This window comes from Canariomyces notabilis, assembly GCF_033297395.1.
Source record: "Canariomyces notabilis strain CBS 508.74 unplaced genomic scaffold N656scaffold_5, whole genome shotgun sequence".
Taxonomy (NCBI): domain Eukaryota; kingdom Fungi; phylum Ascomycota; class Sordariomycetes; order Sordariales; family Chaetomiaceae; genus Canariomyces; species Canariomyces notabilis.
This window is the reverse complement of record NW_027041827.1, coordinates 910,164-934,386: the sequence shown is the minus strand read 5'-3', so window position 1 is coordinate 934,386 and position 24,223 is coordinate 910,164. Positions and strand designations below refer to the sequence as shown.

At 54.3% G+C, this 24,223-nt stretch overlaps 11 protein-coding genes across 11 annotated transcripts; 7 read left to right on the top strand and 4 right to left on the bottom strand.

Annotated features, from left to right (window-relative positions):
* The first annotated feature begins 1,270 nt into the window (after positions 1-1,270).
* Positions 1,271-5,755, top strand: N656DRAFT_776950 (PNTB-domain-containing protein). Its single transcript, XM_064814737.1, has 5 exons — positions 1,271-1,869; positions 1,937-3,115; positions 3,169-5,145; positions 5,204-5,278; positions 5,348-5,755. The coding sequence occupies exons 1-5, from the start codon at positions 1,767-1,769 to the stop codon at positions 5,383-5,385; spliced, it is 3,372 nt and encodes a 1,123-aa protein (XP_064672349.1). The 5' UTR covers positions 1,271-1,766; the 3' UTR covers positions 5,386-5,755.
* Positions 5,756-5,835: 80 nt separating this feature from the next.
* Positions 5,836-6,793, bottom strand: N656DRAFT_835650 (NDUFA12-domain-containing protein; the record flags this gene model as incomplete). Its single annotated transcript, XM_064818758.1, has 7 exons — positions 5,836-5,988; positions 6,076-6,234; positions 6,328-6,370; positions 6,444-6,521; positions 6,591-6,597; positions 6,666-6,686; positions 6,743-6,793. 7 exons carry the CDS (start codon positions 6,791-6,793, stop codon positions 5,940-5,942), a joined length of 408 nt encoding a protein of 135 aa, XP_064672348.1. The 3' UTR covers positions 5,836-5,939.
* Positions 6,794-7,059: 266 nt separating this feature from the next.
* N656DRAFT_705016 (uncharacterized protein) lies at positions 7,060-8,764 on the top strand (the record flags this gene model as incomplete). The annotated part of the gene is made up of 3 exons (XM_064811229.1): positions 7,060-7,320; positions 7,383-7,454; positions 7,502-8,764. The coding sequence occupies 3 exons, from the start codon at positions 7,060-7,062 to the stop codon at positions 8,762-8,764; spliced, it is 1,596 nt and encodes a 531-aa protein (XP_064672347.1).
* A 447-nt stretch (positions 8,765-9,211) lies between these two features.
* On the top strand, positions 9,212-9,792 carry N656DRAFT_766934 (uncharacterized protein; the record flags this gene model as incomplete). The annotated part of the gene is made up of 4 exons (XM_064813522.1): positions 9,212-9,504; positions 9,628-9,631; positions 9,689-9,719; positions 9,770-9,792. The coding sequence occupies 4 exons, from the start codon at positions 9,212-9,214 to the stop codon at positions 9,790-9,792; spliced, it is 351 nt and encodes a 116-aa protein (XP_064672346.1).
* Positions 9,793-10,301: 509 nt separating this feature from the next.
* N656DRAFT_776947 (uncharacterized protein) lies at positions 10,302-11,481 on the top strand. Its single transcript, XM_064814736.1, has one exon. It carries the CDS (start codon positions 10,508-10,510, stop codon positions 11,207-11,209), a length of 702 nt encoding a protein of 233 aa, XP_064672345.1. The 5' UTR covers positions 10,302-10,507; the 3' UTR covers positions 11,210-11,481.
* On the bottom strand, positions 11,462-12,256 carry N656DRAFT_796398 (uncharacterized protein; the record flags this gene model as incomplete). Its single annotated transcript, XM_064817518.1, has 1 exon — positions 11,462-12,256. The coding sequence occupies one exon, from the start codon at positions 12,254-12,256 to the stop codon at positions 11,462-11,464; it is 795 nt and encodes a 264-aa protein (XP_064672344.1).
* Positions 12,257-13,999: 1,743 nt separating this feature from the next.
* On the top strand, positions 14,000-15,981 carry N656DRAFT_788196 (cytochrome P450; the record flags this gene model as incomplete). The annotated part of the gene is made up of 8 exons (XM_064816672.1): positions 14,000-14,174; positions 14,248-14,380; positions 14,450-14,787; positions 14,849-14,964; positions 15,031-15,174; positions 15,286-15,626; positions 15,695-15,838; positions 15,897-15,981. 8 exons carry the CDS (start codon positions 14,000-14,002, stop codon positions 15,979-15,981), a joined length of 1,476 nt encoding a protein of 491 aa, XP_064672343.1.
* Positions 15,982-16,214: 233 nt separating this feature from the next.
* Positions 16,215-17,722, bottom strand: N656DRAFT_766929 (SGNH hydrolase; the record flags this gene model as incomplete). The annotated part of the gene is made up of 3 exons (XM_064813521.1): positions 16,215-16,773; positions 16,859-17,400; positions 17,492-17,722. 3 exons carry the CDS (start codon positions 17,720-17,722, stop codon positions 16,215-16,217), a joined length of 1,332 nt encoding a protein of 443 aa, XP_064672342.1.
* Positions 17,723-18,214: 492 nt separating this feature from the next.
* On the bottom strand, positions 18,215-19,934 carry N656DRAFT_776943 (aflatoxin B1 aldehyde reductase member 3). The gene is made up of 2 exons (XM_064814735.1): positions 19,256-19,934; positions 18,215-19,187 (listed from the first exon to the last, which is right to left on the bottom strand). The coding sequence occupies exons 1-2, from the start codon at positions 19,538-19,540 to the stop codon at positions 18,492-18,494; spliced, it is 981 nt and encodes a 326-aa protein (XP_064672341.1). The 5' UTR covers positions 19,541-19,934; the 3' UTR covers positions 18,215-18,491.
* Positions 19,935-21,022: 1,088 nt separating this feature from the next.
* Positions 21,023-22,230, top strand: N656DRAFT_796394 (uncharacterized protein; the record flags this gene model as incomplete). The annotated part of the gene is made up of 2 exons (XM_064817517.1): positions 21,023-22,080; positions 22,161-22,230. The coding sequence occupies 2 exons, from the start codon at positions 21,023-21,025 to the stop codon at positions 22,228-22,230; spliced, it is 1,128 nt and encodes a 375-aa protein (XP_064672340.1).
* Positions 22,231-23,322: 1,092 nt separating this feature from the next.
* Positions 23,323-24,189, top strand: N656DRAFT_843480 (uncharacterized protein; the record flags this gene model as incomplete). The annotated part of the gene is made up of 3 exons (XM_064819092.1): positions 23,323-23,549; positions 23,663-23,998; positions 24,060-24,189. 3 exons carry the CDS (start codon positions 23,323-23,325, stop codon positions 24,187-24,189), a joined length of 693 nt encoding a protein of 230 aa, XP_064672339.1.
* Positions 24,190-24,223: the final 34 nt, after the last annotated feature.

Here is a 24,223-nt window from a genome sequence, read left to right as displayed (position 1 = left end):
AACTCGGCGATCCGTGTAAGATTACAATGCGTTTGTACGGTGCGAATCAATTGCTAAATTCTTATACAAATAGGGAATCTGGTGGGCTATTCGCCGCCATGTTGACATTATCCTGATAAACTGGACGGTTATGGCTCACGGATTGGGGAGCAGGGAGCGCAAGCTCTTAAGGATCGTTCTTCAAGAAGCCAGAGAAAACAACATCCTGATGCTTAACACAGCCAACAACCAGGGGGGATCCTGGATTGGCGAGGAGAAGTGATAGCGTACAGTACAATTGAAGTGGTCATAGATGTGCTGCATAGTTGGATTGGCTGAAAGGGATAGGAGGGCTTGCCGATCCATGGCTGCTTTACTAGGATATCGTCAGGGGATCTGGTATTCCCGTTCAAGGAGACCGTCGGATGGTCTCCGTAGACGCTACCTTCGACGAGCTACGATGCCCAGGGCACGTCTCGGTTTCCCACCGCGCACGAAGGCGGCGGCGGAGGTTGTACGGCGAAGACCTGGATGTGTGAACGCCAGAGATGAAGAGAGAGAATTTTATCGCTACTAGTAGTCTAGTACTTCCGGCCCGGACATCAACGGGAGTGTTACGGGGATTAGAGAGCAGGACGGTAGGACCTATCCCACTAGCAGAGGCCAGGTTGTCAGCGAAGGTCATCTCAAATCAACGCAGGAACTCCTAGGCACCATATGCCTCATTTGACGATAACGAGCATCCAGCGCAATGTGAAAACTGTAGCTACCTAGGTATGTAGGTAGTCAGGCGACGGACAGTGTTACTGTAGCCGGTCGGTGGTTCTGCTACCGAGACCGAGAGCGACACGTCAAAACTGGAAGAAATACATAAAGCTCAGCTACCGGGCCCAGTGCTGGCGATGCCGCCGTTGGACGGGGTGCAGGTCTGCTGTGATTTTGGCCAAGACAGTACTGCAAGTGCGCGTTGTTTTACACCGCTACGCACGTATCTTACTGCGTGTATTTGTACTGTACATACTGGTGCTCGTCAGTCTGCAGGTTCAAGACGATCTGGATGTTGTGCACACTCGATCATCGGACGGAAGGATAGCGCTATTTTGGTCAGGTGCGACCATGTGAAGTGCCTCGAGAGTGCTTATCTGCTGTGGGTCTCCTGGAGCTTCACCTCATCTGCATGGACGTTTTCTGTGGGTTCTGGGGAATGCTCCACTCGCCCGCTCGAGCCCACGTCGCATCCCGGACCCCACCCCCGCACGATGCTGCATAAAACGCCGGATTCGAATCACGTTGGCAGCTTGGCACAGCAGCTCAACAGCCAAACACCTAACCTAACGCCATCTTGTTCGGTGTATTGGCCCACGCTGCCCGCAACCCAGCTAAGCGGATGGACTTCGCACACACAGCGTATAAATACCGGGTATTTTGGAGCCGGCCCCAAGCTTGAACATGGAATTGAGACGGCCCCGCAGCCAACGAGCGGGGTAGGTTCGTACTGTCCTTCGGCAGCCGTGTTCATACAGTTTGCCAACCGCCCCTTCCCGTCCTTGAGCTCGACCCCATCTGCTTCCCACGGGGCCATTCAGGCAGAAACTCATCCAATGGCCTGATTGCCAGCAACTTGGGTTTCTGATGTCTCGCAGCCTACTGTGCCACCCAAGCAAACTTTGTATTGCAGACAAGCCCGCTCTCACCGACGTCACTGGCTGTCGGCCTGCGTCTGCATGTGAACAAATGATCACGTCCTCCCTTGCTTGCCTCAACGGCACTAGCTCTCTTCAGCAGCCATGATGTCGCGCTCTATCCTCCGGCCAGCGCTCACCTGCAGTGTTAGGCCCGCCAACCCAGCTAGCGGCCGCGTCTCTCTTCAGACGGCAGCTGGTCTCTCTGGTGAGTGAGCTCTGCCGAGTCAATTAATCCTTCATTGGGAACGCTGAGTTCTAATTCGAAGCCACAGATCGGACTGCTTTTCGCGCCAGCCCGGTCGCTGGCTGCCATCGAGCATGGCACGCCACCCTTCGAACAGAGCTATCAAGTTCCGCAGTTCGAGCCCTCACTGTCCCGAAGGTCAGGTCATTGCAAATCGCTCGACACGCCTCTGCCGTGTCTGCTAGCTCAGGTCAACTCCGTGAGAATGGGTCCCCCCCGGCGGCGGCGAAATCTGAGCACCCGCCTACACCCACCACTCCCTACGGGCAGCTATCCATTGGGGTGCCAAGGGAGACGTACCCTAACGAACGCCGCGTCGCCCTCACGCCCCAGAATGCAGCTCTCCTCCTGAAAAAGGGGTTTGCGAAGGTGCTCGTCGAGAAGGGCGCTGGCTTCGAGGCTGAATTCCCAGATGAGGCCTACGCTGCTGCCGGTGCAACTCTGGTTGATGAGGCCTCGGCTATCTGGAAGCAGGCGGACATTGTGCTCAAGGTGCGAGGCCCCAGCACTGCTGAGGCCGACAATGTCAAGGAAGGGCAGACCATCATCAGCTTTCTCCAGCCAGCGCAGAATAAGGCGCTAGTTGAGAAGCTTGCCACCCGCAAAGCTGTGGTATTCGCCATGGACTTAATCCCCCGCATCTCCCGAGCTCAGGTTTTCGATGCGTTGAGCAGCATGGCCAATATTGCCGGCTACAAGGCGGTGCTAGAGGCATCCAACACTTTTGGTCGGTTCCTAACCGGTCAAGTTACGGCGGCGGGCAAGATACCGCCGTGCAAGGTATTGGTCATCGGTGCCGGTGTCGCTGGGTTGAGCGCAATAGCCACTGCGAGGAGACTCGGGGCAATTGTGCGGGGCTTCGACACGCGATCTGCAGCTCGTGAGCAAGTCCAGTCCCTTGGGGCTGAATTCATTGAGGTTGAAATCCAGGAAGAGGGAGCCGGTGCCGGTGGTTATGCCAAAGAGATGTCCAAGGAATTCATCGAGGCCGAGATGAAGCTCTTCACAGAACAAAGCCGGGAAGTCGACATCATCATCACCACGGCTCTGATTCCGGGCAAACCCGCGCCAAAGCTTATCACCAAGGCCATGATAGAGATCATGAAGCCGGGTTCAGTTATTGTTGATCTTGCCGCGGAGGCCGGCGGGAACTGCGAGAAGACCGAGCCTGGCAAGATGGTCACGTACAAGGGTGTCAAGATCATCGGTGAGTTCCCAACTTCCCCAGAGGGTAAGGTATGTTTGTCTGACATGCATCAGGGTACACCGATCTGCCCTCGAGGTTGCCCACACAATCATCCACCTTGTACTCGAACAACATTACCAAGTTCTTGTTGTCAATGGCCCCGAAGGATAAGGAATACGGTATCGACCTATCAGACGAGGTTGTTCGAGGCGCAATTGTGACACAAAACGGGCATATTCTCCCTCCTGCTCCTAGGCCTGCTCCACCTCCTGCTCCAGCGGTTGCGCCAACAGCCGCCAAAGAAGCCGAAGTTGTTGCCCTAACTCCGTTCCAAAAGACGTCGCGCGAGGTCGCTTTGGTGACCGGAGGCATGGGTTCGGCTCTTGCCCTGGGCAAGCTCACCGGTCCTCTCTTCATGGGCAATGCCTTTACGTTTGCCTTGGCCTCGCTCATCGGCTACCGGGTTGTGTGGGGCGTTACGCCCGCCCTGCATTCGCCTTTAATGAGCGTCACTAATGCGATATCTGGAATGGTTGGTGTTGGTGGCTTGTTTATTTTGGGTGGAGGCTACTTGCCCGAGACGATTCCCCAGATGTTTGGCGCTGCGTCCGTTCTGCTCGCGTTTGTCAACGTTGCTGGGGGTTTCGTCATCACCAAGCGCATGCTGGACATGTTCCGACGGCCGACCGACCCGCCTGAGTACCCCTGGCTCTATGCCATTCCTGGAGTGCTGTTTGGCGGTGGATTCCTCGCGGCGGCATCTACAGGAGCGGCTGGGCTTGTCCAGGCTGGCTATCTCGTAAGCTCTGTGCTCTGCATTACCTCGATCTCAGGACTGGCCTCGCAAGCAACGGCTCGCATGGGAAATATGCTAGGAATGCTTGGTGTCGGGAGTGGTGTCCTCGCTTCCCTCTTGGCAGTTGGATTTTCTCCAGAGGTCCTGACCCAGTTCGGAGGTTTGGCAGCGATTGGCGGCATCCTTGGATTCTTGATTGGCAAGCGCATCACCCCAACTGATTTGCCTCAGACGGTTGCTGCGCTTCACTCTGTCGTTGGCCTGGCCGCAGTTTTGACAAGCATCGGCAGTGTCATGGCTGACCTGAACCATGTCTCGATGCTTCACCTCGTCACGGCATACCTAGGTGTCCTGATAGGCGGGATAACCTTCACGGGTTCTATCGTTGCGTTCCTGAAGCTTGCTGGCAAGATGTCCTCCCGGCCCCTTATCTTGCCTGGACGACATGTGCTCAACTCGAGCCTCCTTGCGACCAATGTTGCCACCATGGGTGCCTTTGTGACGATGGCCCCAGGCTCGCCCCTGATTGCTGCCGGAGCCCTTGCTGCCAACACTGTCCTGTCGTTCCTCAAGGGCTATACTACTACGGCCGCCATAGGCGGTGCCGACATGCCTGTCGTCATCACCGTCCTGAACGCCTACAGTGGCTTCGCTCTTGTTGCCGAAGGGTTCATGCTTGACAACCCCCTCCTGACCACTGTCGGTGCTCTCATCGGAGTTTCCGGGTCCATTCTGTCATACATCATGTGCGTTGCCATGAATCGCTCACTCGTGAATGTTCTGTTTGGTGGCATTGCGGCGCCCACAACGAGCAATTTCAAGATTGAAGGCAGCGTGACGCAGACGAACGTCGAAGAGACGGCAGATGCGCTCACTAATGCGGAGTCGGTCATCATCGTCGTGGGGTATGGGATGGCCGTGGCAAAGGCACAGTACGCAATATCGGACATCACCCGCATGCTGCGCTCCAAGGGCATCAAAGTACGGTTTGCGATTCACCCAGTCGCTGGCCGCATGCCTGGCCAGTGCAACGTCCTCCTCGCCGAGGCCAGCGTGCCCTATGACATTGTGCTCGAGATGGACGAGATTAATGACGACTTTGGTGAGACGGACGTCACTCTTGTCATCGGCGCGAACGATACCGTCAACCCTATTGCCCTCGAACCGGGCAGCCCTATCGCTGGAATGCCTGTCCTACACGCATGGAAGAGCAAGCAGGTTGTGGTCATGAAGCGTAGCCTGGCGAGCGGTTATGGTAAGACTTCTGGAAAAGTTGAACTCGACCTCCACAGGGGTATTAACAGGTGTTGCAGCCGATGTTCCAAATCCCATGTTTTACATGCCCGGAACTAGAATGCTCTTTGGAGACGCAAGGGTCACCACGGAAGGTGAGAAGACTGCACAGTACTCCAAAACAATCCGCTTGAACATGAACTGACCTTATATGCCGCCTGTAGCCATCAAAGCAGCCATCGAAGCCCGAATCAAGAATTAGTCAATAGACCGCAGACATACCATGTACATACGCATGTTCTATCTCTTGGTTGGGATCTCTTTGGGAGAGCAAGCATGCAGCATGCATCTGTTGGCTGATTTGAGGAGCTTGTAGACGCCCAGGCTTGTAGAGGCCGGTGTATTTGCGGTTTCCGTTTTCGAGCCTCACTTCCTCAGGGTCATGGTGGATCGCCTAAGCGATTACACCGCTTTCGCGATAGTTGCTTCCCGTCGTTATTATATATTGCATACTTGTGCGTTCCGAGCTTCGGTAACGAATACCTGACGTTTCCGGTGCTGATCTGTAGTAGAATCATGTGATGTCGTTAGTGTGCTAAACCCGAGGTCAATACGCTGTGCTGTAGCTTAGATTTCTGGCTGCGTGGTGTTGCAAATGTAATGTACTGTACCAGAGCTCAAGGCCAGCAAACGAGCATAAACATCGGGTACCATGAGGAATTGAAAGACTCAGAACGGCAGTCTATTCGCCCCAATCGGAACATATATACACCCCTAACCCAACCCGGCTGCTCCCTCAGCCTCTTCTCGCCCTCTCTACCTGGGGGCAGCAAACGGTTCCCAGGACTGGATCTTGGGTTTCGTCCTGGAAATTCAAGGCCCCTGTGTCAGCAAGAACTCTACCCTTCCTTATATACTGTTATCGGCACAAGCGGGGAAGGAGTCGACGCACGTGCTATACGTCTTGAATGCGCTCCGGGTGAAGGTGTTGTTGGGCACGTGGCTGGGAGGCGCCCAAGGCCGTTCGGCGGCCGCCGCCAGGGGGTCCTTGTTGGGCGGGGTGTCTACCGCGTACGAGATCCACGCGTGCCAGAGCGGTTCGATGTGCGCGCTGTAGTTTGGTCATGTGGGTGAGGGCCAGGCGGTCAGTGGCGGTTTTTCAAAGGGCGGAAAGCAGATGAGGAGGGGGGCGGAGAGGGCCTACGCATCATAGTCGTGCTTGGCGTAGTCGACCCATCTTGTGCGCACTGCCCGTTGTGAGATTGGAAGGTTAGCGGGAGCTGGTTAAGGGTAGGGGGTTTCGGATGGGTGGCCACGCACGGGGCAGTTCCTCTGTGTTCTCGTAGAATTTGTTGCCGAAACGGTCGGTGCCTACCAGCACGCCGGCTTTGGTGTCGCCTGTGTTTCGTCGTCAGATTTTGATCTGGTGCCAAGCGAGGCGCATGAAGGTCGGTCGCTGGAGCATACCGATATACTGCCGTCGAGGAGCGAAGGGGTTAGTTGCGCCTATGCGGTTGGAGATGCTGGGCGAGGAAAACATACGTTGAGTTGATGCCAGTATTCCTGTAGTCGCATTGTCAGCGTCTGGGCGGTTGCAGTTGGGCAAGGGTTCCGCAAACCTTCAGGCCAATCTTGCGCAGATTGCCTAGGGTTCTTGTGATTGTCGACATGGTGGTTGAGGTGGAGGCGGATCAATCGACCTCCTGCTTGAAGTGGTGATGTTCAACTGGAAGCAACTTCCAGCCGGGAACAACTGATGAGGTGAGGTACGGGTACAGAGTGGGGCGTGGTCTCTACGTTCTGATTGGACCAAACTTTAAGGTTTGTTAGAGGTGGGCCCAGATTTTCCCAGTTAAACTGAGATGAATTTCAGACGACCCTGAAGCTCTTCGACAGCTGCTTCCAACACTACTCGCCATATCCGTCTCTAGCGGCTATGCTGGCCAGGAGTGCTTTACGATGCTCCAGTAAGCTCCGAGGCCCGGTTTCGCGGCCGTTCCCACGGCTTGCGAAGCCGCAATGCCGACATTTCACAATGCCTGCCAACGGTACCCCCGTGGCCTCCCCTCCTCCCTCCAGTTCCGCCATGCTTGCGCCCTTCGTGGGTGAGCTGGACCGCATAGCCCCATCCTTTAGGGTCAACGGGTCCCAAATCCGTGTTCTGTCGTCCCCTGCCGAATTCTACGAGACGCTCAAGGTTGTTCTTATCCAACGCCGTCGCACGCACGCACGCACTCCCGAAGTCTAACTCGCCCATAGGACAAGATTCGCAATGCCGAACGCCGCATTTTCCTGTCTACGCTCTACATTGGCAGGTCTGAGAAGGAATTGGTTCGTCTTGCCAGTGCGATCATGTCTCGCCGATACTGATTCCCTAGATCGCCACGCTCCAAGAGACACTCCGCGCGAAACCCCAACTCCGGCTTAGCATTCTTACAGACGCCTTGCGAGGGACACGCGAGGCCCCTGATCCGTCATGCGCGTCACTATTGGTTCCGTTGATATCCGAGTTTGGCGCCGACCGCGTCGAAATTCGCATGTATCACACGCCGAACCTGACGGGCCTGAGGAAGAAATACGTTCCGAAGAGAATCAACGAGGGTTGGGGGTTGCAGCACATGAAGTTGTACGGGGTTGACGATGAAATCATTCTCTCTGGAGCCAACTTATCCAGCGATTACTTCACGAATCGTCAGGATCGCTACCACCTGTTCTCCTCCCAGGATATCACCGAGTATTTTGCGAATCTCCAGAATGCGGTGTCATCGCTGAGCTTTCTGGTCAGACCGTCGAGCTCCCCGGCCGGGTTTGAAATGGTTTGGCCCGACACTAATGCGGCCCCGTCACCCCTAGAGGATCGGAAGCAGTTTGTCAGAGAGTCCACTGGCTTATTAGCTGGTCTAATATCGCCCAAACTAGCCCCCATAACTGCACACGACACAACCCCCATGGAGAAACGGGACACGTCAGTTTACGTGCTGGCTCAGTTCTCACAACTCCTTTCTCCGGATTCCTCGACTGAGCTTCCGGCTCTCACTCATGTCCTCAAGACACTGTCGTTGCCACAGTACGCCAAATCTTCGTGGACATTTACGGCGGGCTACTTCAACCCCGCACCCTCGCTCATCAAACTCCTGCTCTCGGCCGAGTCACACAACAATACCGTGATAACCGCTTCACCGTTTGCGAATGGTTTCTACAAGTCACCAGGTGTCTCCGGCCTTCTTCCAGATGCATACACCCTACTAGCCAGGCGTTTTGTTCATGCGGTACACAGACACCAACGCGAAGAGTCAACGGTGCTCCGGGAATGGCGAAGAGGCACGGTTGGAGAGCCCGGCGGCTGGACATACCACGCCAAAGGGTTATGGGTAACGCTCCCAGGTAGTACCACGCCTTCCATCACTGTGATCGGCAGTTCCAACTACACGAAACGAAGCTACTCGCTCGATCTAGAAGCAAATGCTCTGATCGTCACAAAGAACGAAGAGTTGAAGAACCGTCTGGCCGAGGAACAACAGTGGCTGAAGGAGCATACGAGCATCGTCACGAGGGACGATTTTGCCAAAACGGATCGCCGGGTCGGGCTCAAGGTCCGCATCGCTATGATGATAGTTCAGCTTCTGGGAGGGGCCCTCTAAGAATGGAACCCCCCACCCCTGAAGCCTATTCACAATGCCCTCACGTGGGAAAGCCGTGGACGATCAGACAAGGGGCCGCTGGCTGACATTGTTGACCAAATGGACTATGGCTCACCATTGTCTGTGTCAATGGAATTGTGCGCTATTGCGAAGACCCATAGACAAAGACGATTATTGTGCTCAAGCACTATTTCATATCTCAATCTCCTGGCAGCTGAATGGGATTTATCCGCGCATCCTTTGTGTCCCGGTAACGTCTTTGTGTGCCATACTCCTGCTTTGTGCGTAACCGGGCATATAAATGTCTACCTCCAGCCGCTGGCACCCAAACTTACACCTGGTCGATATCCGTCTGACCTCTACTTCAACTCCACTGAACGCTTCAGCATCATCTACCGATAACGAAGCAGCAACTTGGAGTTGTTTTCACCATCATTCCCCGTGAAAATGCGATCTCTACCGCTCTCAAGGGTCATCACTTTGGCCGCCCTTCTCCTCTCCCGCGCTTCTCTTCCCATGGGAGAGATGCCGGAGCGCCTGCCTCCGGTTCCGTGTACGGCGGCGAGCCGCACGGCGGAGACCGTATGCGTAGGAAGACACTACGCCGGCGTCTGCTTCAAAGGCCAAGTGGAACCGAAGCTTGTCGCTCCCCTTGTGTGCTTCCACGGCCGCTTGTTCCCCCCAGAGATTCTGGACGAGAACGATCCTGAAGAGCCTGAGCTGGCCACTCTCGAGAAGAGGTTTGTGCAGTGGCTCGCGGATGCGGATCGAGACCGTGACGAGCTATGAGTCTGAACCATGGCTGCACTTTCTAACAGCATTTCTTTCATGAATAGATTGTTGACATACTAGTAACTTGGTAGTACGGTGAGTAGGTTTAAAGTCTTGTGGGGGAATTGGCTACCTGCATTCCATGTCTTGCAGCGATATTCGGGGATTCCAGCTCAGACTAAAGGTAAGTACCAGGGTATATATCTGGGCCGTACATGAGCTTGTCCTCCGTAGTGATCGATGAAAGGGGGAAGTAACCCGTTTTACGCTCTCCAGACAACAAAAAGATTATGAGATCTGACATTGAACGGTAAATTGAACAAGAGAATCGTAAGATGGCCTTGGCAAAGTGAATCTGTCCGCAGGATCATAAACCGGACTGATGCCTCTTCGGCATTGGGCTTTCCTAGGCCGCATAAGGCCAGCAAACATGAAGCAATTCCCTCATCTAGCTAACATACTCTTCGTTTGCCACGGGAGATGCCTTACACGACCAGTATACCAAACCGAGTTGGAGGATTCGAGGACGGGGCATGTATCTTGAACCGACGGCTTCCCTTGATAAGCTGCTCCACCCCATCCTTCGGGCTAACTGACGTTCAGTTCCCCTCAGCGATTGGGTTTCCATTTGAGAGCTGACTGCATCCGGATGCAATGTAACACACAGATTTCCTGCATGTGTAACTGCTGCGCTCTCCGTCCCGACAGTGGATAAAACCCCACACTCGGTCCCCATTCTCCGAGTCAAGAACCGGGCCCTTGGCATGGTAAATTGGATATGTACATAATCCCAGGGTTCCTGGTAGAACATGCCCGATAGGTACCTTAATACATAAACTTACACTAATACTTACAACGGCAAGTCCATCCATCTTACAATCACTTTGCAGACCCGAGTAATAAGGGAAATAAAGGAGAGAGAAGAAGAAACGGGGAAAATAAAGGAGGAACAATACCAGAACGAACCCGAGAATGGCCTTTCTCCCACCCGAACAAACCATCTTGACGGGTTCCTGCCTGTGCACCGCAGTCGCCTACACAATCACCATCCCGCCGCTCGCCTCGCGCCCGCTCTTCCCCAACGCCCTCCCCACCCCAGTCGACAACACCACCAGCCCGCCCACCATGGTCGACACGCGCCTCCCGCTGATCGACATGGACCATTGCAACAGCTGCCGGCGCGCGTGCGGCGGGCTGATCCAATGCTGGCTGATCTGCCCTCAAGACTGGGTCGAGTTCCGGCTGCTGTCTCGGCAAGAAGAAGGGCACGCCTCAGTGGCGGAAAGGGAGGCGTACCCCACCGCGAGCGTCGTGTCGAACCCGTCCAAGGAGCTGCTCGAGCGGACCTATCTGGGGCACTACTCGTCCTCGCCGCAGGTGCACCGGTGCTTTTGCAGCCGCTGCGGGACGGGGCTGACGTGGTGCACCTCGCGCGACAGGGGGCCGAAATGGACGCTGGGAGCCGTCGTGGACATCGCGGTCGGCACGCTGGACAGGGCGAGTATCGAGCGGGTGCGCGCCGACAGGCACATGTGGTGGGATGACGGGGTTGAGTGGGTAAGGAGGATGGTCAGTGAGGGCGATGGCGGGTTGATCAAGCATCCGACGTATCGGCTTGATGAAGAGGTTGCTCCTGTTGCTGGTGCTTCGGCGGGTGTAGGTAGGGTTGGTTGAGGGTTTGAGGTTGAGGCGTGAACGCCCGCGTGAATCGGAGGAGGGCTTGGGAAGTCTGGACGGTTCGGTTCGGCAGGGAGAGTGGACGCTGGCTTCGTTCGGTCAAGGGACGATGGCACGCATGCATTGAAGCTGACTGAGTCCCGTCTGGAAATGGAATATGGCTTTTGCAGATTGAGATCAAACTCTGATCCTTTAAAGATGCAAGCTACCACCCGATAATTATTCAACAATGGCGTTGGGAAATATTACTCAGTGTGAACTCAGAACCTCGAATATGCTGCTCATGCTAGGTGTCGTTCTGATACTTTTTCCGGGAACAGATTGTGGGGTCCGTGTGGGTGACGGCTCGAGCAAATCCAGTCCCGGCGTGTCCGGCTCCGGCTCCGGCTCGAGCGGAGAAAAGGTGAATGGGAATGCGCTCCTGTGGGGGTTGAGAGGCGACGGCGTGGCTGTTGTCGTTGCGGAAGGAGGAGTATCGCTGAAGTAGGCGAGCAATAGCTGATGCAGCTCAGCTGTCGCAGTCGGTGAAAGGAGCATCGGACGGCTGATTCTCTTGTAAGATCGGGGCCGAGGTTCGGGGGACAGACTGTTCGAGGTCATGGGCCGCTCGGCAGACGCGGGTGGGGATAGTGTCAAAGAAGGACGGTCGGGCTGAGAAGAAGGCTCCTTAGGAGGGTATGGCGTGGCCCGTGTGGGGTTGGTGACAGAGTTGATGGCGGATTGCCTAGTCGTCGCTGGCCATGGCGAGGCCGTCTTGGGTCGGATTCTTGGTTCAGGTGCAGACGAGATCCTCTTGCTGTGCCGTCGCTCCAGCTCTGCCTGCAGTGTTCTCACGGGCGACGACGACCGATCGTATTTTCTGCTCGGCTTTGCTGCAGCATGGTGTTCAAACAGAGCAATTGCTTCCGGTACTGGCACATTGCTCGGCGTGGTGTGGTTCAAGTCGTCCAGGAGAAGCGCGATCTGGGTGTCTTCGAGCTCCCCGAGCAGCTCGAAGACGCGGTCAATTGACGAGCGGGAGCGACGGTGCGCCTTGGTCGGCATGTTGGTGATGGTTAGATTATTATAGGTAACGAACGGATGGGCGAGACTTCGCCAGCGGTGACTACGATAAAGGAAAGGACCGGCAGCTCGCGATGAGCTTGTTGTTGCGGATGGGAATGAGGTCCCAAAATACGCTGTCATAGACGTATGTGTATGGACAATACGAACTTGTACAGTACAGTACCGTACCTTCGCACGCTAATAATCAACGTTACCCGCGAGGCATTATGGAGTTTCCTTGGCTCTTTCCCAGCTGCCAAGCCCGACTTCCCTCCCTTTTCCACCTGTAATGTGTACATACAGTACGCCATACTTTTCAACAGCAAGGGAGAGGGTTGAGTTGTTTCTTGAAGAGCTTGAATTCCATGACGCGACGCAATTAAGATCAAGGAGTTGATGTTGGCCGCAGAGGAAGCTGGGCATACCAGCGCCGTTTGGTATATAGGCAAGAATTTTGCTATGTTATTTGTCTTCGGACACAGAAGGACCTCTTGGTCAATTTAACTGTGCATGCCCCGCTGCAAACCACGCAACTCAAAGAGACGCTACCGTTTTTTTTTTATAAACTCAAGATCTCGAGTTCGAATCAAGGTGTGTAATCTTTTTTCTGGTGCTTTAGGAAATTAGATCTTGAGAATTTTATGCCATAGTATGGTAGAAGCTACAGATACATTAGTTGGGCACCTGCATTTCACAGGTATTGCTGGATCTCGGTGCCACTGCAGTTGACAGTACGGAGGTTTTCGGCCCGGGGGCATGACCCACGCGTACGCGAATACCGTACTACCGTACGGAGTACAAATCTTATCATCTTCACCATCAACCATCTTGATCTTACTTCCTCCTTGTCCGGGCAGACCAATTTTTCCTTCAGAGCCCGTAACAACTGGTGCCCCGACTCGCTGAATCAAGCTAGATCGTTGCAACTTGTGGGTGCCTTGCCGACACTACGTTAACCATTAAAGATTTATCTATCACCATTCGATCAAATAACCATCATCTTCATCCCCAGGATCAATGAGATGCATCAAATCCATCGCTTTGGGGCGCCCGGAACTAACCTCAACGTCTCCAGCTTCCAGAAGCCGGACGACATATCTCACGCATCATGAAGATGATCAGATTCAGTGACTTCGTTTCAAGCTCCTTTGTTACTTCGATTCCCCAGACCATTCTTCACTCCCAGAGACCATTCAGCAGCCACTAGCCTAGGAACCTTCCAAGTCGACGGTCGACCTCTGCACATCATCTGCGTACCTCGGACCATAAACCGGGAAGCGAACCTAGGCGTACATTAGCGTCGGCATCGCGACCAGTCAGCTCCGCGCGCTCCGCTGGATTGTGGGTGGGCATCCGGGCCGTCAGTCGTTGCACCACAACACAGGCCGAATCGCGCACCGCTGCCTTCGAAGCCATCATGCACGCTCTAGGCCAGAAAGAGCATGTTTGGCTGCCGAGCTAAGGGCACGCAGACCGCTGCTCGGGTAGCCCAGCTAACACTCGTACTGGTAGTGTTGGGCTACCATGTTGTAGTCATGATGCTTACCTGTCTCTTCCCGGAGCTAAGGCTCCTTCGTCCTGGGCATTCCAAGCTTCCTTGTCTTATACATTTCAGAACGCCTGCAATCCTTCCGGCATGTGCCAAATACAGCCTATGCGCTTCAGTTTTGCTCCTGAACTCAAACTATGAAGTTCTGCCTTCAAAACGCCATCACCATTAGCATCCCGGGTCCTCCGGTGGCTATGGGAGCCGCTATCGTCATTATCATCGCTGCTTACACCACAATATCGTTGGTGAAGAAGAGAGGCAGACTACGTCTCCCCCCTGGCCCACCGTCCGAGCCCTTGCTTGGACATTACCGGGTCGTGCCCCTAGATGCCGCCTTCAAGCAGTACAATGAGTGGGCAAAGGAATACAGTACAGTATTACAATGGGTTACACCATCATCGGTCAACACGGCTAACTTGAGATGACCGCAATGTCCCGTCAGACAGCGACGTACTCTTCTTCCAGACCTTTGGTACAAAATGGATCGTCTTGAACAGCCTTCGATCAGCAACCGAGCTCCTCGATAAGCGAGGTGCCAACTATGCGGATCGACCGCGCTTCGTCATGTTTGAGGAGTTCGTCTAGCTATGACCTAACGTGTGGTTGTGTATCCATAAGTGGCTGATCTGATGACGGATGTACAGAATGGGTTGGTCGCCGACCCTCACCTGGCTTCGCTGGGGGGACAAGTATCACATTCACCGGAAAGTCCTACAGCCACCATTCACAAAGTCCAAAGTGGGCGAATATGCAGGAATACAACGTCGTCAGGCGCTCATCTGCTGCAAAGGCATCATCGACAACCCCTGCGATTGGGTCAGCTCGGTCAGACTATTTTCGGTGGCCATTGTGCTGAAAATCGCCTATGGCCTCGACGTGGATGGACCGAGAAGCCCGTGGGTTCGCCTGGCCGAAGACGCGGCCAATGCAGTTGGAAAATCCGGCGCTCCAGCGAGCTCTATCATGGACAGGTTTCCCGCGAGTGAGTCCTTGCCTGTCTCCGGTGGCTTCCGCGATGGAGTCTGACGGAACCCGGCAAACAGCTCGCTACCTGCCTGACTGGCTCCCTTTCATGGAGAGACTCCGTTATGCTCGCACCTGGCGGCCCGCTATTCAAGACATTACTAGATTGCCTTTTGAGGCCTCCCTGAGGGACATGGTAGGTTGTTTTAGACTTTGGCTTGGCTGACCCAGATTTATCTAGCTGACCATCTGCTAGCCCCAGGACTCTACTGCAGAGAGCGGATCGTTTGTCCATTCGAGGATTCGTGTCTGGCAGAAAAACCACGAGAAGGGTTTGCCCAACCTGTTTACGCTTGAGGACATCAAGGGAGCAGCCGCAACCATCACCATCGCGGGAAATGACACTGTAGGTGGTGCGAATCCGACGTCTCGATCCCGATATTGACCCTCGCTTGTCTAGACTGCAGCTACCGTCATGCTGCTCGTGCTCTACCTGATGCAGAATCCCGAGGTGCAGCGCAAAGCTCAGGGTGAGGTCGACCGCGTCTTAGGCAAAGACCGGTTGCCAACCTGGGAAGACATTGCCAACTTGCCCTTCACCAAATTAGTCCTGCAGGAGACGTACCGCATGAACCCGCTTTCACCTCTCGGGATTCCCCACGCCAGCGTTGCCGATGATGTGTACAACGGCATGTTCATTCCCAAGAGTACCATCGTTTACCCCAATGTCTGGGCCATGATGCACGACGAGTCCGTTTACCGCGATCCTTTTCGCTTCTGGCCAGAGCGATATCTGCCAGAGGACCAAGGTGGAAACGGGGAGCCACTCCCGATAGGGAACTTTGGATTCGGAAGGCGGTAAGTAGTAGGCAGAGTATAACTTCCATTCCAACTTGGAAGATATGTTCCACTGACGGCGGATTTAGTATTTGTATCGGCAAACACCTAGCCGAGAACAGCTTGCTCATCCTCCTGGCGACTATGCTGGCAACAGTTGACATTGATTGGCCCCTGGGGCCGCAGGGCAGGCCAACCCCTTTTGAGCCGGAATGGTCATTCAGGGGGCAAGCGTGAGTCGATGGAGCAGCTACAGCGACAGCTACCTACCCATGCTGATCTAGGCAACAGTATTGTCTTACCTTTTAAGGCGTCCATAACGAGTCGCTCCGCGAAGTCTAAAGCTTTGCTTGATGCAGAAACCGACGTTTTGTAGCGCCGAGGATGACAACAATGTGCCCGGGCATTAACACCCCATGTACTGTCCTGTACGAGCATTTTTCGGAGCTCGTCTAATCAGGGCGGTGTCTCATGTTTGCATATGCTCTTCGTCGGCTTCCTGAAGCCAATATCCTGCACGGGTGTCCTGACCCTTGTCCCCTGATCTCTTTTCTCGGTATTCCAGAGCCCCCTTTCCGTACCGTCTCCTCATCCATTCCCTTCCTTGTCTCACTTGAAAAAGTCCAGCGGAAACCCATCAGCCATCGCCTGGAACCCAGCCACATTGGGATGCAAATGATCCCCCCCGTCATACTGGGCCGCCAACTGGCTCTGCCTAGCCGGATCGGCCACAATCTTGGCAAAGTCCACCGTCGCATTGAAGGTACCACTCTTCAAAATCCAGTCGTTGACCCTCACCCTGCCCGCGTCCCGCGCCGGGTTCGAGTACGACTGCCCGCTCCCGCTAAAGGGGGTGATGGTGGCGCCGATGGTCTTGATGCCGGCCGCGTGGCAGTCGCGCGCAATCTGCGCAAAGGCTTGCTGCAGCCTGGTCCCGAGGCTGTTCTGCGACCCGCTGTCCGTCCCCCCGTTGCCAATATCGTTGACCCCCTCGAAGATCATCACGTACTTGATCCCGGCGACCTGCAACGCGTCTCGCTTGTACCGGTTCAGTAGTGTTGGGCCGAGCCCGCCGGATAAGACAGTGTTGCCCCCCGCAGCTTGGTTGTTCACGCCTATGTGTGTGAGTCCGGCTTTTTGCATGCGCGCGAGGAGAAGGTCGGGCCAGCTTTGGGTTCGAGTGGATGGGTTAGCTACGATTCTGGATACCTAACCTTGGTAGTGATGGGAAATAGGGGGTGCAACTCTCTCACCGGTTGTTAGCATCATCCGTGCTCCCACGCCCGTCGGTGATGCTGTCGCCCAGGATGACGAAGGCGCTGTGGTTGGCCGGCGCCCAGGCCTCGACAGCGCTGAGGAAATACCAATGCTTGGTGTTTTGTCCCGAAATTGTTGCGGCGTTGACGCGGTTGCCGGACTGCATGTGCGACGTCGTCCGGCTGCCCGGGTGCCCCGTGATGCTGTTTCCGGACTGGCCGCTCTGCGAGTACAGGGAGACGGCGATGTTGCTCTGTGGCTCGATCTTGAAGTTGATGGGGTCTGTGTACGCAACCTGCCCCCGCGGGATCGTGATGGAGGCGGACCCGTTCCGGAAGGTCAGCGGTTTGACGGTGGCCGTGTCGATGCCCGCCACGCCGGCCCTGCCGCCCGCGGGCAGCGCAATCGAGGCTGCCGTGATGGGCAGGTCGCTGCCGCCAAATGTGTTGCTGATCTGGATCCGGATCCGCTCCGCCCCGATCGACATGTGCAGTGTCTGTCGGAGAGTGGCGTCTCTAAAGACCGCTCCGCCGCCGGTCTGGGGGGATATGTCAGACTCTCAGTGGCTCATTCTGGGTCTACGGTAATTTGAATAGGGCAGGTGAAGTGGGAGGATAGGGGAGTCTCACGAATTGTGAAGGGGGCATATTGTTTTGCTCGACCAGCTGCGGCATCGAGGTCCAGGTGGCAACCCAATGCCAGTCATCGTCTGCTGCAGCCACTTCAAGTTCCGTTGCCGCCCGAGGATCCAGAACATGGTCCCCCACGCTGACGTCGCCGGGTTTGGGGATAGCAAGAACACACTGGGAGGAGAGCAGCAGAGATGCCGCAAGCGTGGCCCAAGGAGATGTGGGTTTCATCTTGACCCTCCCGGCTACAGCCTACAGGAACCTAAACATCAACAACCAAGGGAAACTTGCCCAAGGAGCATAGTAGCTGGGGCACTTTATACCAAGTGATCATCATCTGTGGGTTCTCGGGTGAATTGTCGGGATATTTTGCGTCCGAAGAATCACAGACCCTGATTTAGCCAGAGCCACGACCGCCCGCGAGGACATTGGAACGGAGATTTATCCAGCGGGGATAACGTATAGACTGGGATCTGCGGGAGATCTGCCCCCCTTCGGCACTAAATCTGGGGAAGCTGTCTGTTCCTTGCATACATGTCCATGTGCCGTGGGTGCCACAACAGCGGAACGGTCGGAACATGCAAGAGAGGGCACCGCTCTAGCATTTGTCATCGAAGTCCTGTCATCTTCAGGCTCTTACCTAATCTTCAACGTCCATCCGAGTTCTTGGATTTCCCAAGGGTAATACCTATACGCTTCGAATGAGGATAGCCCCTGATATGTACAGATTGCCCTGATAATAGGGGGAGAACTTCAAGTTGTTGCGAACCTTGCGGCACACATGTCATATCATGATACCACTGTACCTCTTCAGTCTGAGAGTCCCAGAAACAGTCGAGATCATAGCACGACGAAAGAAACCAAGAAAACAACCGACAGTGGAACGACAGGTGAGGCGGCTTCCGTCCAGATTGATCATTGCTGAATCAGTCTCGTACAATTATACCGGTAGTAGCCAGTTGGTCTCAAACACCCTGGCGGCTCGGATGCTGTTGTCACTTCATGCTTGCTTCGCTCCGCTCTTAGCGGTCAACATCTGAAAGTTGTCCAGCCAAGCATCACCCTTGATATCCTCCCAAATCCTATCGATCCGTCCGACAGCCGCATCACTAAGCGGACCCTTCTTGATCATCTCCACCGTCTGCCTCAACTGCTCATGCTTCCTGGCACCCAGCACTACAGCATCCCCAAATCCACCATCCAACTTCGAATGGTACACAATCCACCGGTACGCCAACTCGGCATTCGACACGCCCTCGTCCTTGGCAATCTGTTCCCAGACATCCAGCGCAGCAACAAAGCTTGGCTTGTTATACAAGCCATTGTAAACTTTGTTCAGCGGATTCCCCTCGCCATACCGTCCCTCCTCGTCGCTTGCCAGTTGCGCCCTGGTCTTGGACAGGAACCCGCCCGCAATGGGGCTGTAGGCGTAAAAGGCCATGTTGTGCCTGCGCAGGACGGGGATGATCTCGTCCTCGGTGCGTCGGGCGACGGCTGAGTAGTTGCCTTGATAGACGGTGGGGACGACAAAGTTGTTTTCTTTGGCCACGCGGACGGCTTCGTCGACCTCGTGCGCGAGGAAGTTGGAGAGGCCTAGCCGCTTGAAGGCGCCCTGCTGGTAGAGCTCGTTGAGGCCGCTGAGGGTTTCTTTCCAGGGGACTCGGCGGTCCGGGGCGTGGATGTAGTACACGTCAACCTGGAATTGTGTTCATGTTAGCGGTCGTGACCTGGTAGTGGTTGTGGCTGCCAGACAGGGGCACTCACGGCGTCGGTGCCCAGCTTCTTGAGGCTTTCCTTGCACGCTTCAATGACAGCATCCTTGGTGGAGATCTTGGGGGACGCGCCACCAGGGAACTTGGTGTCGATGGTGAAGCGTGACGCTGCGCCAGCCTTGCCTAGCACCTGCTCCGAGGCGCCGTAGATCTCGGCCGTATCGACCACCTTGATATCGAGCTCCTCAAGGAGATTCAGCCACTCGACAACCTCCTCAACCGGAGGATTGAGGAATGTCACGGTGCCAAAGACAATCTGGATTCCGTTTGCCAGCATTTTTGTGGAGTGATTGGGGGCCAGGGCCGGTGTGATGCTTCTGCTGAATCATGATAGCGATCGAGGATGTTGGGATGCTGAAGGCCCTTTATACTAGGTAGTAAACACTCAGACCTCAAATTGTACCCCTGATTGTGTAAGCACCGGTAGATACTAGCCATGGAGGTATTGGCTTGGATTATGCAAGCATGGACTCCCATGGAGTGTAGCAGACACGCCTCACTCAGTGGCGACATGAATCCAGTTGTTAGTCCTCGGGATAAAACGAGGCCGAAAGTCGCCGGGCAATTTGTAATCGTCGAAGATCCTAGACATTCACAGCGCTAATGGATTGGCCCGACAGCCGGCATGTGCACTAGCCCCTGGCGATGTCGAGGCTCAATTTCGAGCCATGTTGGACTACTACCTATCCAGATCTTACTTGGCTGTAGAAGTAGTATACGTGTCAACATTTGTACACCGTGTCGGACCGTGGGGGTTACGACCAACACAAGTACTAGTAATACTTTTCCCTAGTTGGAAATACAAAAGTACCATACCTGTACACTGCATGTAAGCATGAATCCAACCTAATGTTGTAGGTGTTCTGTAACCCCGTTCTACTGCTACACTACTAAGTAGGAGTCCTACTAGTATCCTAGTACCTCGCGGCGCGTCTCTTTACCCCTGATCAGACGGCTGATGCCGTGGAGTATGATTTTTAAGCCCACAAAACGTTCTATGAAGGCGAAGTGGAACTGTCGACGAACACTGGAGTCAATAGCTCAACTTCGAGCTTCTTGGTGACCTGTGTACAATACAGTACTATTAGTAGTACAACATTGGGAAGAGACCTACTAGATCATAGGATTTGCCTAAGACGGTCCCAGGATCACTGTTTCTACATCGTTAGAGTTTGGAACACCATGATAAAGAGTATTCGTAGTGTAGGTGGGGCTCTTTGAGCCTCAGCTTAGAGCCTAAGCTCGTTACGAGCCTGAGCTCTTTGTCCATGTCTCACCATGTCTTTCACTGGTACTGGGACAAACGCCCACACCAGTCTATATATATAGACCTGTTCTCCGGAACCATATTGGCAGCATCTTTTTCCTTCCTCTCAATAAGCTATCTGTCCCCGACCTGGGCACGGCCAACCTGGGGCTGGGACAGGAAGGAGAGAGTACCTACTAGAGGTTGATGAACAGGGTGCGGGCTAACTTTGATGGAATTGAAAACAAATGAGTTATACTAGAAATCCAGGTAAAGTGATTAGAATGGACTGAAATGGAACAGTCCTTGGCTAACAAAATGCTAGATACCTATCTGTTATATATATAAAGGCGAGTTCCCACCAGGCGGATTCCCCTTCTTCTCTGCCCTCTCACAACGTTTTTCACTCTCGACTCCATCCCTGCTAACTTTGAATCAAGAACTGAACATAAAACAACCATCCACATTACCCAACGACTACTCGAGCACTCAGGCACTTGAGTCAAACTCGATATGGAGAACACATCCTCCGCCCATGACCAAGGCGACCGCGTCCTGCCGCTCGGAATGGAAGGGTTCGCCTATGTTTTCACTTCTGGCACCGGAGAAGAGTATGTCTACATCCGTTATCTCACTCAGGGGGCTCAGAGCACGGTTCAGCTTGTGCTGAGCACCCAAACTAACGAGATTGTGGTGCAGAAGGTGTTTAAGATTGCGGTTGACCCGCCGAAGGCCACTGCCAACCAGCCCGCAACCCCAATGGGCGACCATGCTGACCCGGATCGCGAGGTCATTATAATGCGGCATTTGGCGGCTCTGCGAAAGAGCCCTGTCAACCCAGAAGCCGAATGGCTCCATCCTCGCTGGCCTGAATTGATATCCAGCCATGATGCTCCCGTCTCGGTCGTCGAAAAGGGCGAAGCCAAGACAATTCTCTCACGGGTCAGTTACTGGGGCCTCTGCAATGGCGGCTCGCTGATCGACTGGGTTCGCGCTCAGGCCGACAACAATTACACGGAGCGGCCATGCTTCCCCGTGAGCATCGTGGCCCGTTGCATCGGTCAGGTTTGTGAGACTCTCGAGTTCTTGTACACGGCCGGCGAGGAGCCCGTGTACCACTTTGATCTGCATCTTGCTAACATTTTCATCCATTTCAGCTCCTATACGCCCGACCTCCCGGACTTCTATCTTGGAGACTTTGGCTCTGCTCGCATTGCCAGTGAGTCCCTCGCTCACGAGGCAGCAAAGGACCGCCACAGAGGGGGTGACGATGCGATTCCTGGCCGCCGAGTTTGGGACACGGGGATCTTCATGGCCTCACTCTCCGAGTTCGTCTGGCGGCCCATGTTCCACCATCACCTTCATCTCAACACGGAGCGAAGGGAGGACATGCTAGGCCTTCGGGACCTAATGTCGAAGGCCGCTTACCTCCAGTCAAAGGAGAATACCGCGGCCCTCACAAACCCGCATAGTCGGCCCCCCTCCCTGCTGGGGGTGATCACAGCGGCGAAGGAGCTGGAGAAGAAGGCTCGCGACATTGAGTTGACCAGCGACAAGGAGGCATACGACAAGTTTATTGCCTTCTTCAGGCCAAGGCCCGCAAAAACTCCGAGAATGAGAAGCCTTTCATCTTCACGGAGTCGTCTGACAGGGCGGCTGCCGAAGAGGATGCGCACAAGAAGAAGATTGGCGGTCCATGGACAATTGTCCGGACAATCTAGCCGCCACACTGCGCATTGAAAGGAGGAGGGAAGGGAGGATGATCGGTTGAGAAGATTCAGAACAGGTACGTAAACGGTAATTGAACTCTTTCTTCCCTGAGTTCCCTCTTTCGGGTAACGGAATGCTGTGATTGACTTTAGGCAGTGACCTAATAGGGAATAGTACCCAGTATCGCGACTTAAGGATACCTGGACCTAACTTAAGTTAGGAGGAAAAACTACCCCTGATTAAATAGCTACGCACCTACCTACTAGGGCATAATTAGTAGATGCCTACTGTGATGAACTATAATAAAGTCCCTTGACAACCACATGGAACGTGTGACGCGTTAAGAGTCACTACCAGTTCGGTTATCCAGGATACCTAGGTAGTCATCGTGCTTATAACAACTGCAGAAGGGGCCAACATGAGCGATAATTGTACTATTATCTCGTAGGTGATTCAAGTCCACAATGGCCCTTGTAGCATGTCGTAGAAGCCGAGGAGTTCCCGCCACCGAAGTTCCTTACAGGGAGTATTACTGGTGGTATCGTCTCGTTCCCGGTATGAATCTGTCGGTGAAAAGTAAAAACAAAGGTCCATGGTCTCTCATTGAAGTGTGGTCAAGAGCCAGGACAGTCAGGTCCTCTCACAAAGTTGGGCTCATCTTAGTCTTGAATTTACCCCAAGGTCTCAAGAGGGTGAAGTAACCTCAACTTTCCTCCTCACGCTGCTAGTTCAAGTTAGTTGTCTTTCTCTCATTAACTCACTCACCCACTCTCACTCTCTCACTCTCTCACTATCTCACACCCCCCTCACGCCATCACGCCATCACGCACTCATATCACTCACACTTTCCTTTCCAACAACAGCTTTCAATCAATATCTCTACTTTTTTTGTAAACTTAGCGTTTCATTCCGTTTCCCCCTTTTCTGCTGTTCCTGAGACTTTGAGTGCTCGATAACCCTAACCCTAGACTACCGTTCGAGTTTTAACCCCGGGTCATTCCGCGAACATTTCTCCAAACTTGTTCAGACCACATTCAACATCGTTGTTCTCACGGAAGTAGCTAATAACTACCAAATAATTCCCCACAAATCACTAATCGACCATGACGAGCAGCAGCACTCGACAGGGAAAAATCGACTCTCTCATTAGCAGGGACGACGGAAGAAAATACTGGGAAGGTGTCAACGCCGATGTCAATGGCATGCTCGGCGGCTACGCGAACGTGAGCAGGGTCGACATCCAGGGCTCGCGCAACTTCCTCGCCAAGTTGGGCATCGGATGCAAATCGAATCAACGTGTCGCAGCTCATGCTTTGGAAGGCGGTGCTGGGTGAGTCCAGTCCAGTTGCTTGAAAAGTCCCTGAGGTTGGAACTTTGGTGTCTGGGGCATCGTGAGTGAAGATCTGTTTGGCCGGCTAACAAAAATTGCCCTGCCTTCAACAGTATCGGCCGAGTCACAGAAGGTCTGCTGCTTGACGGCATTGCTGAAGAGGTGGACGTGATTGAGCCCATCTCCAAGTTCACCGCCGCGCTGCAGGGAAAACCTGGCGTGAGAAGCGTCTTCAACATGGGCTTAGAAGACTGGCAGCCAGAAGAGGGCGTCAAGTACGATTTAATATGGATTCAGTGGTGTGTAGGCCACTTGACGGACGAGCAGTTGATTCACTTTCTGGGCCGGTGTAAGACAGCATTGAAGGAAGGCGGAGTTATTGTCGTCAAGGAGAACAATTCTACGACCGAGGCAGATGATTTCGATGAAGTCGACAGCTCTGTCACCAGGTACGTGTTCAGGTTCCTTGTTTTCTCCTGCTTAGTCGCTGCTGACAGCCTTGTGTGTCAGGGAGGACCGTAGCTTCCGGCGGCTTTTTGGGGAGGCAGGCCTCCGACTCGTCCGGACCGAGCAACAAAGGGGCTTCACAGGAATTGGCCTGCTGCCAGTCCGAATGTATGCGCTGAAGCCAGCACAATGACAAGGAAGGCACATTGTCTCCTGCCACAGGATAT

Coding starts and splice junctions, on each gene's coding strand:
- N656DRAFT_776950 (XM_064814737.1), top strand. CDS start 1,767: ATGATGTCGCGCTCTATCCTCCGGCCAGCGCTCACCTGCAGTGTTAGG. Junction 5,146..5,203: donor TAGCCTGGCGAGCGGTTATG/GTAAGACTTCTG, acceptor CAGGTGTTGCAG/CCGATGTTCCAAATCCCATG. Junction 5,279..5,347: donor CGCAAGGGTCACCACGGAAG/GTGAGAAGACTG, acceptor TGCCGCCTGTAG/CCATCAAAGCAGCCATCGAA.
- N656DRAFT_776947 (XM_064814736.1), top strand. CDS start 10,508: ATGGCCTTTCTCCCACCCGAACAAACCATCTTGACGGGTTCCTGCCTG.
- N656DRAFT_776943 (XM_064814735.1), bottom strand. CDS start 19,540: ATGCTGGCAAACGGAATCCAGATTGTCTTTGGCACCGTGACATTCCTC. Junction 19,188..19,255: donor AGAAGCTGGGCACCGACGCC/GTGAGTGCCCCT, acceptor ACACAATTCCAG/GTTGACGTGTACTACATCCA.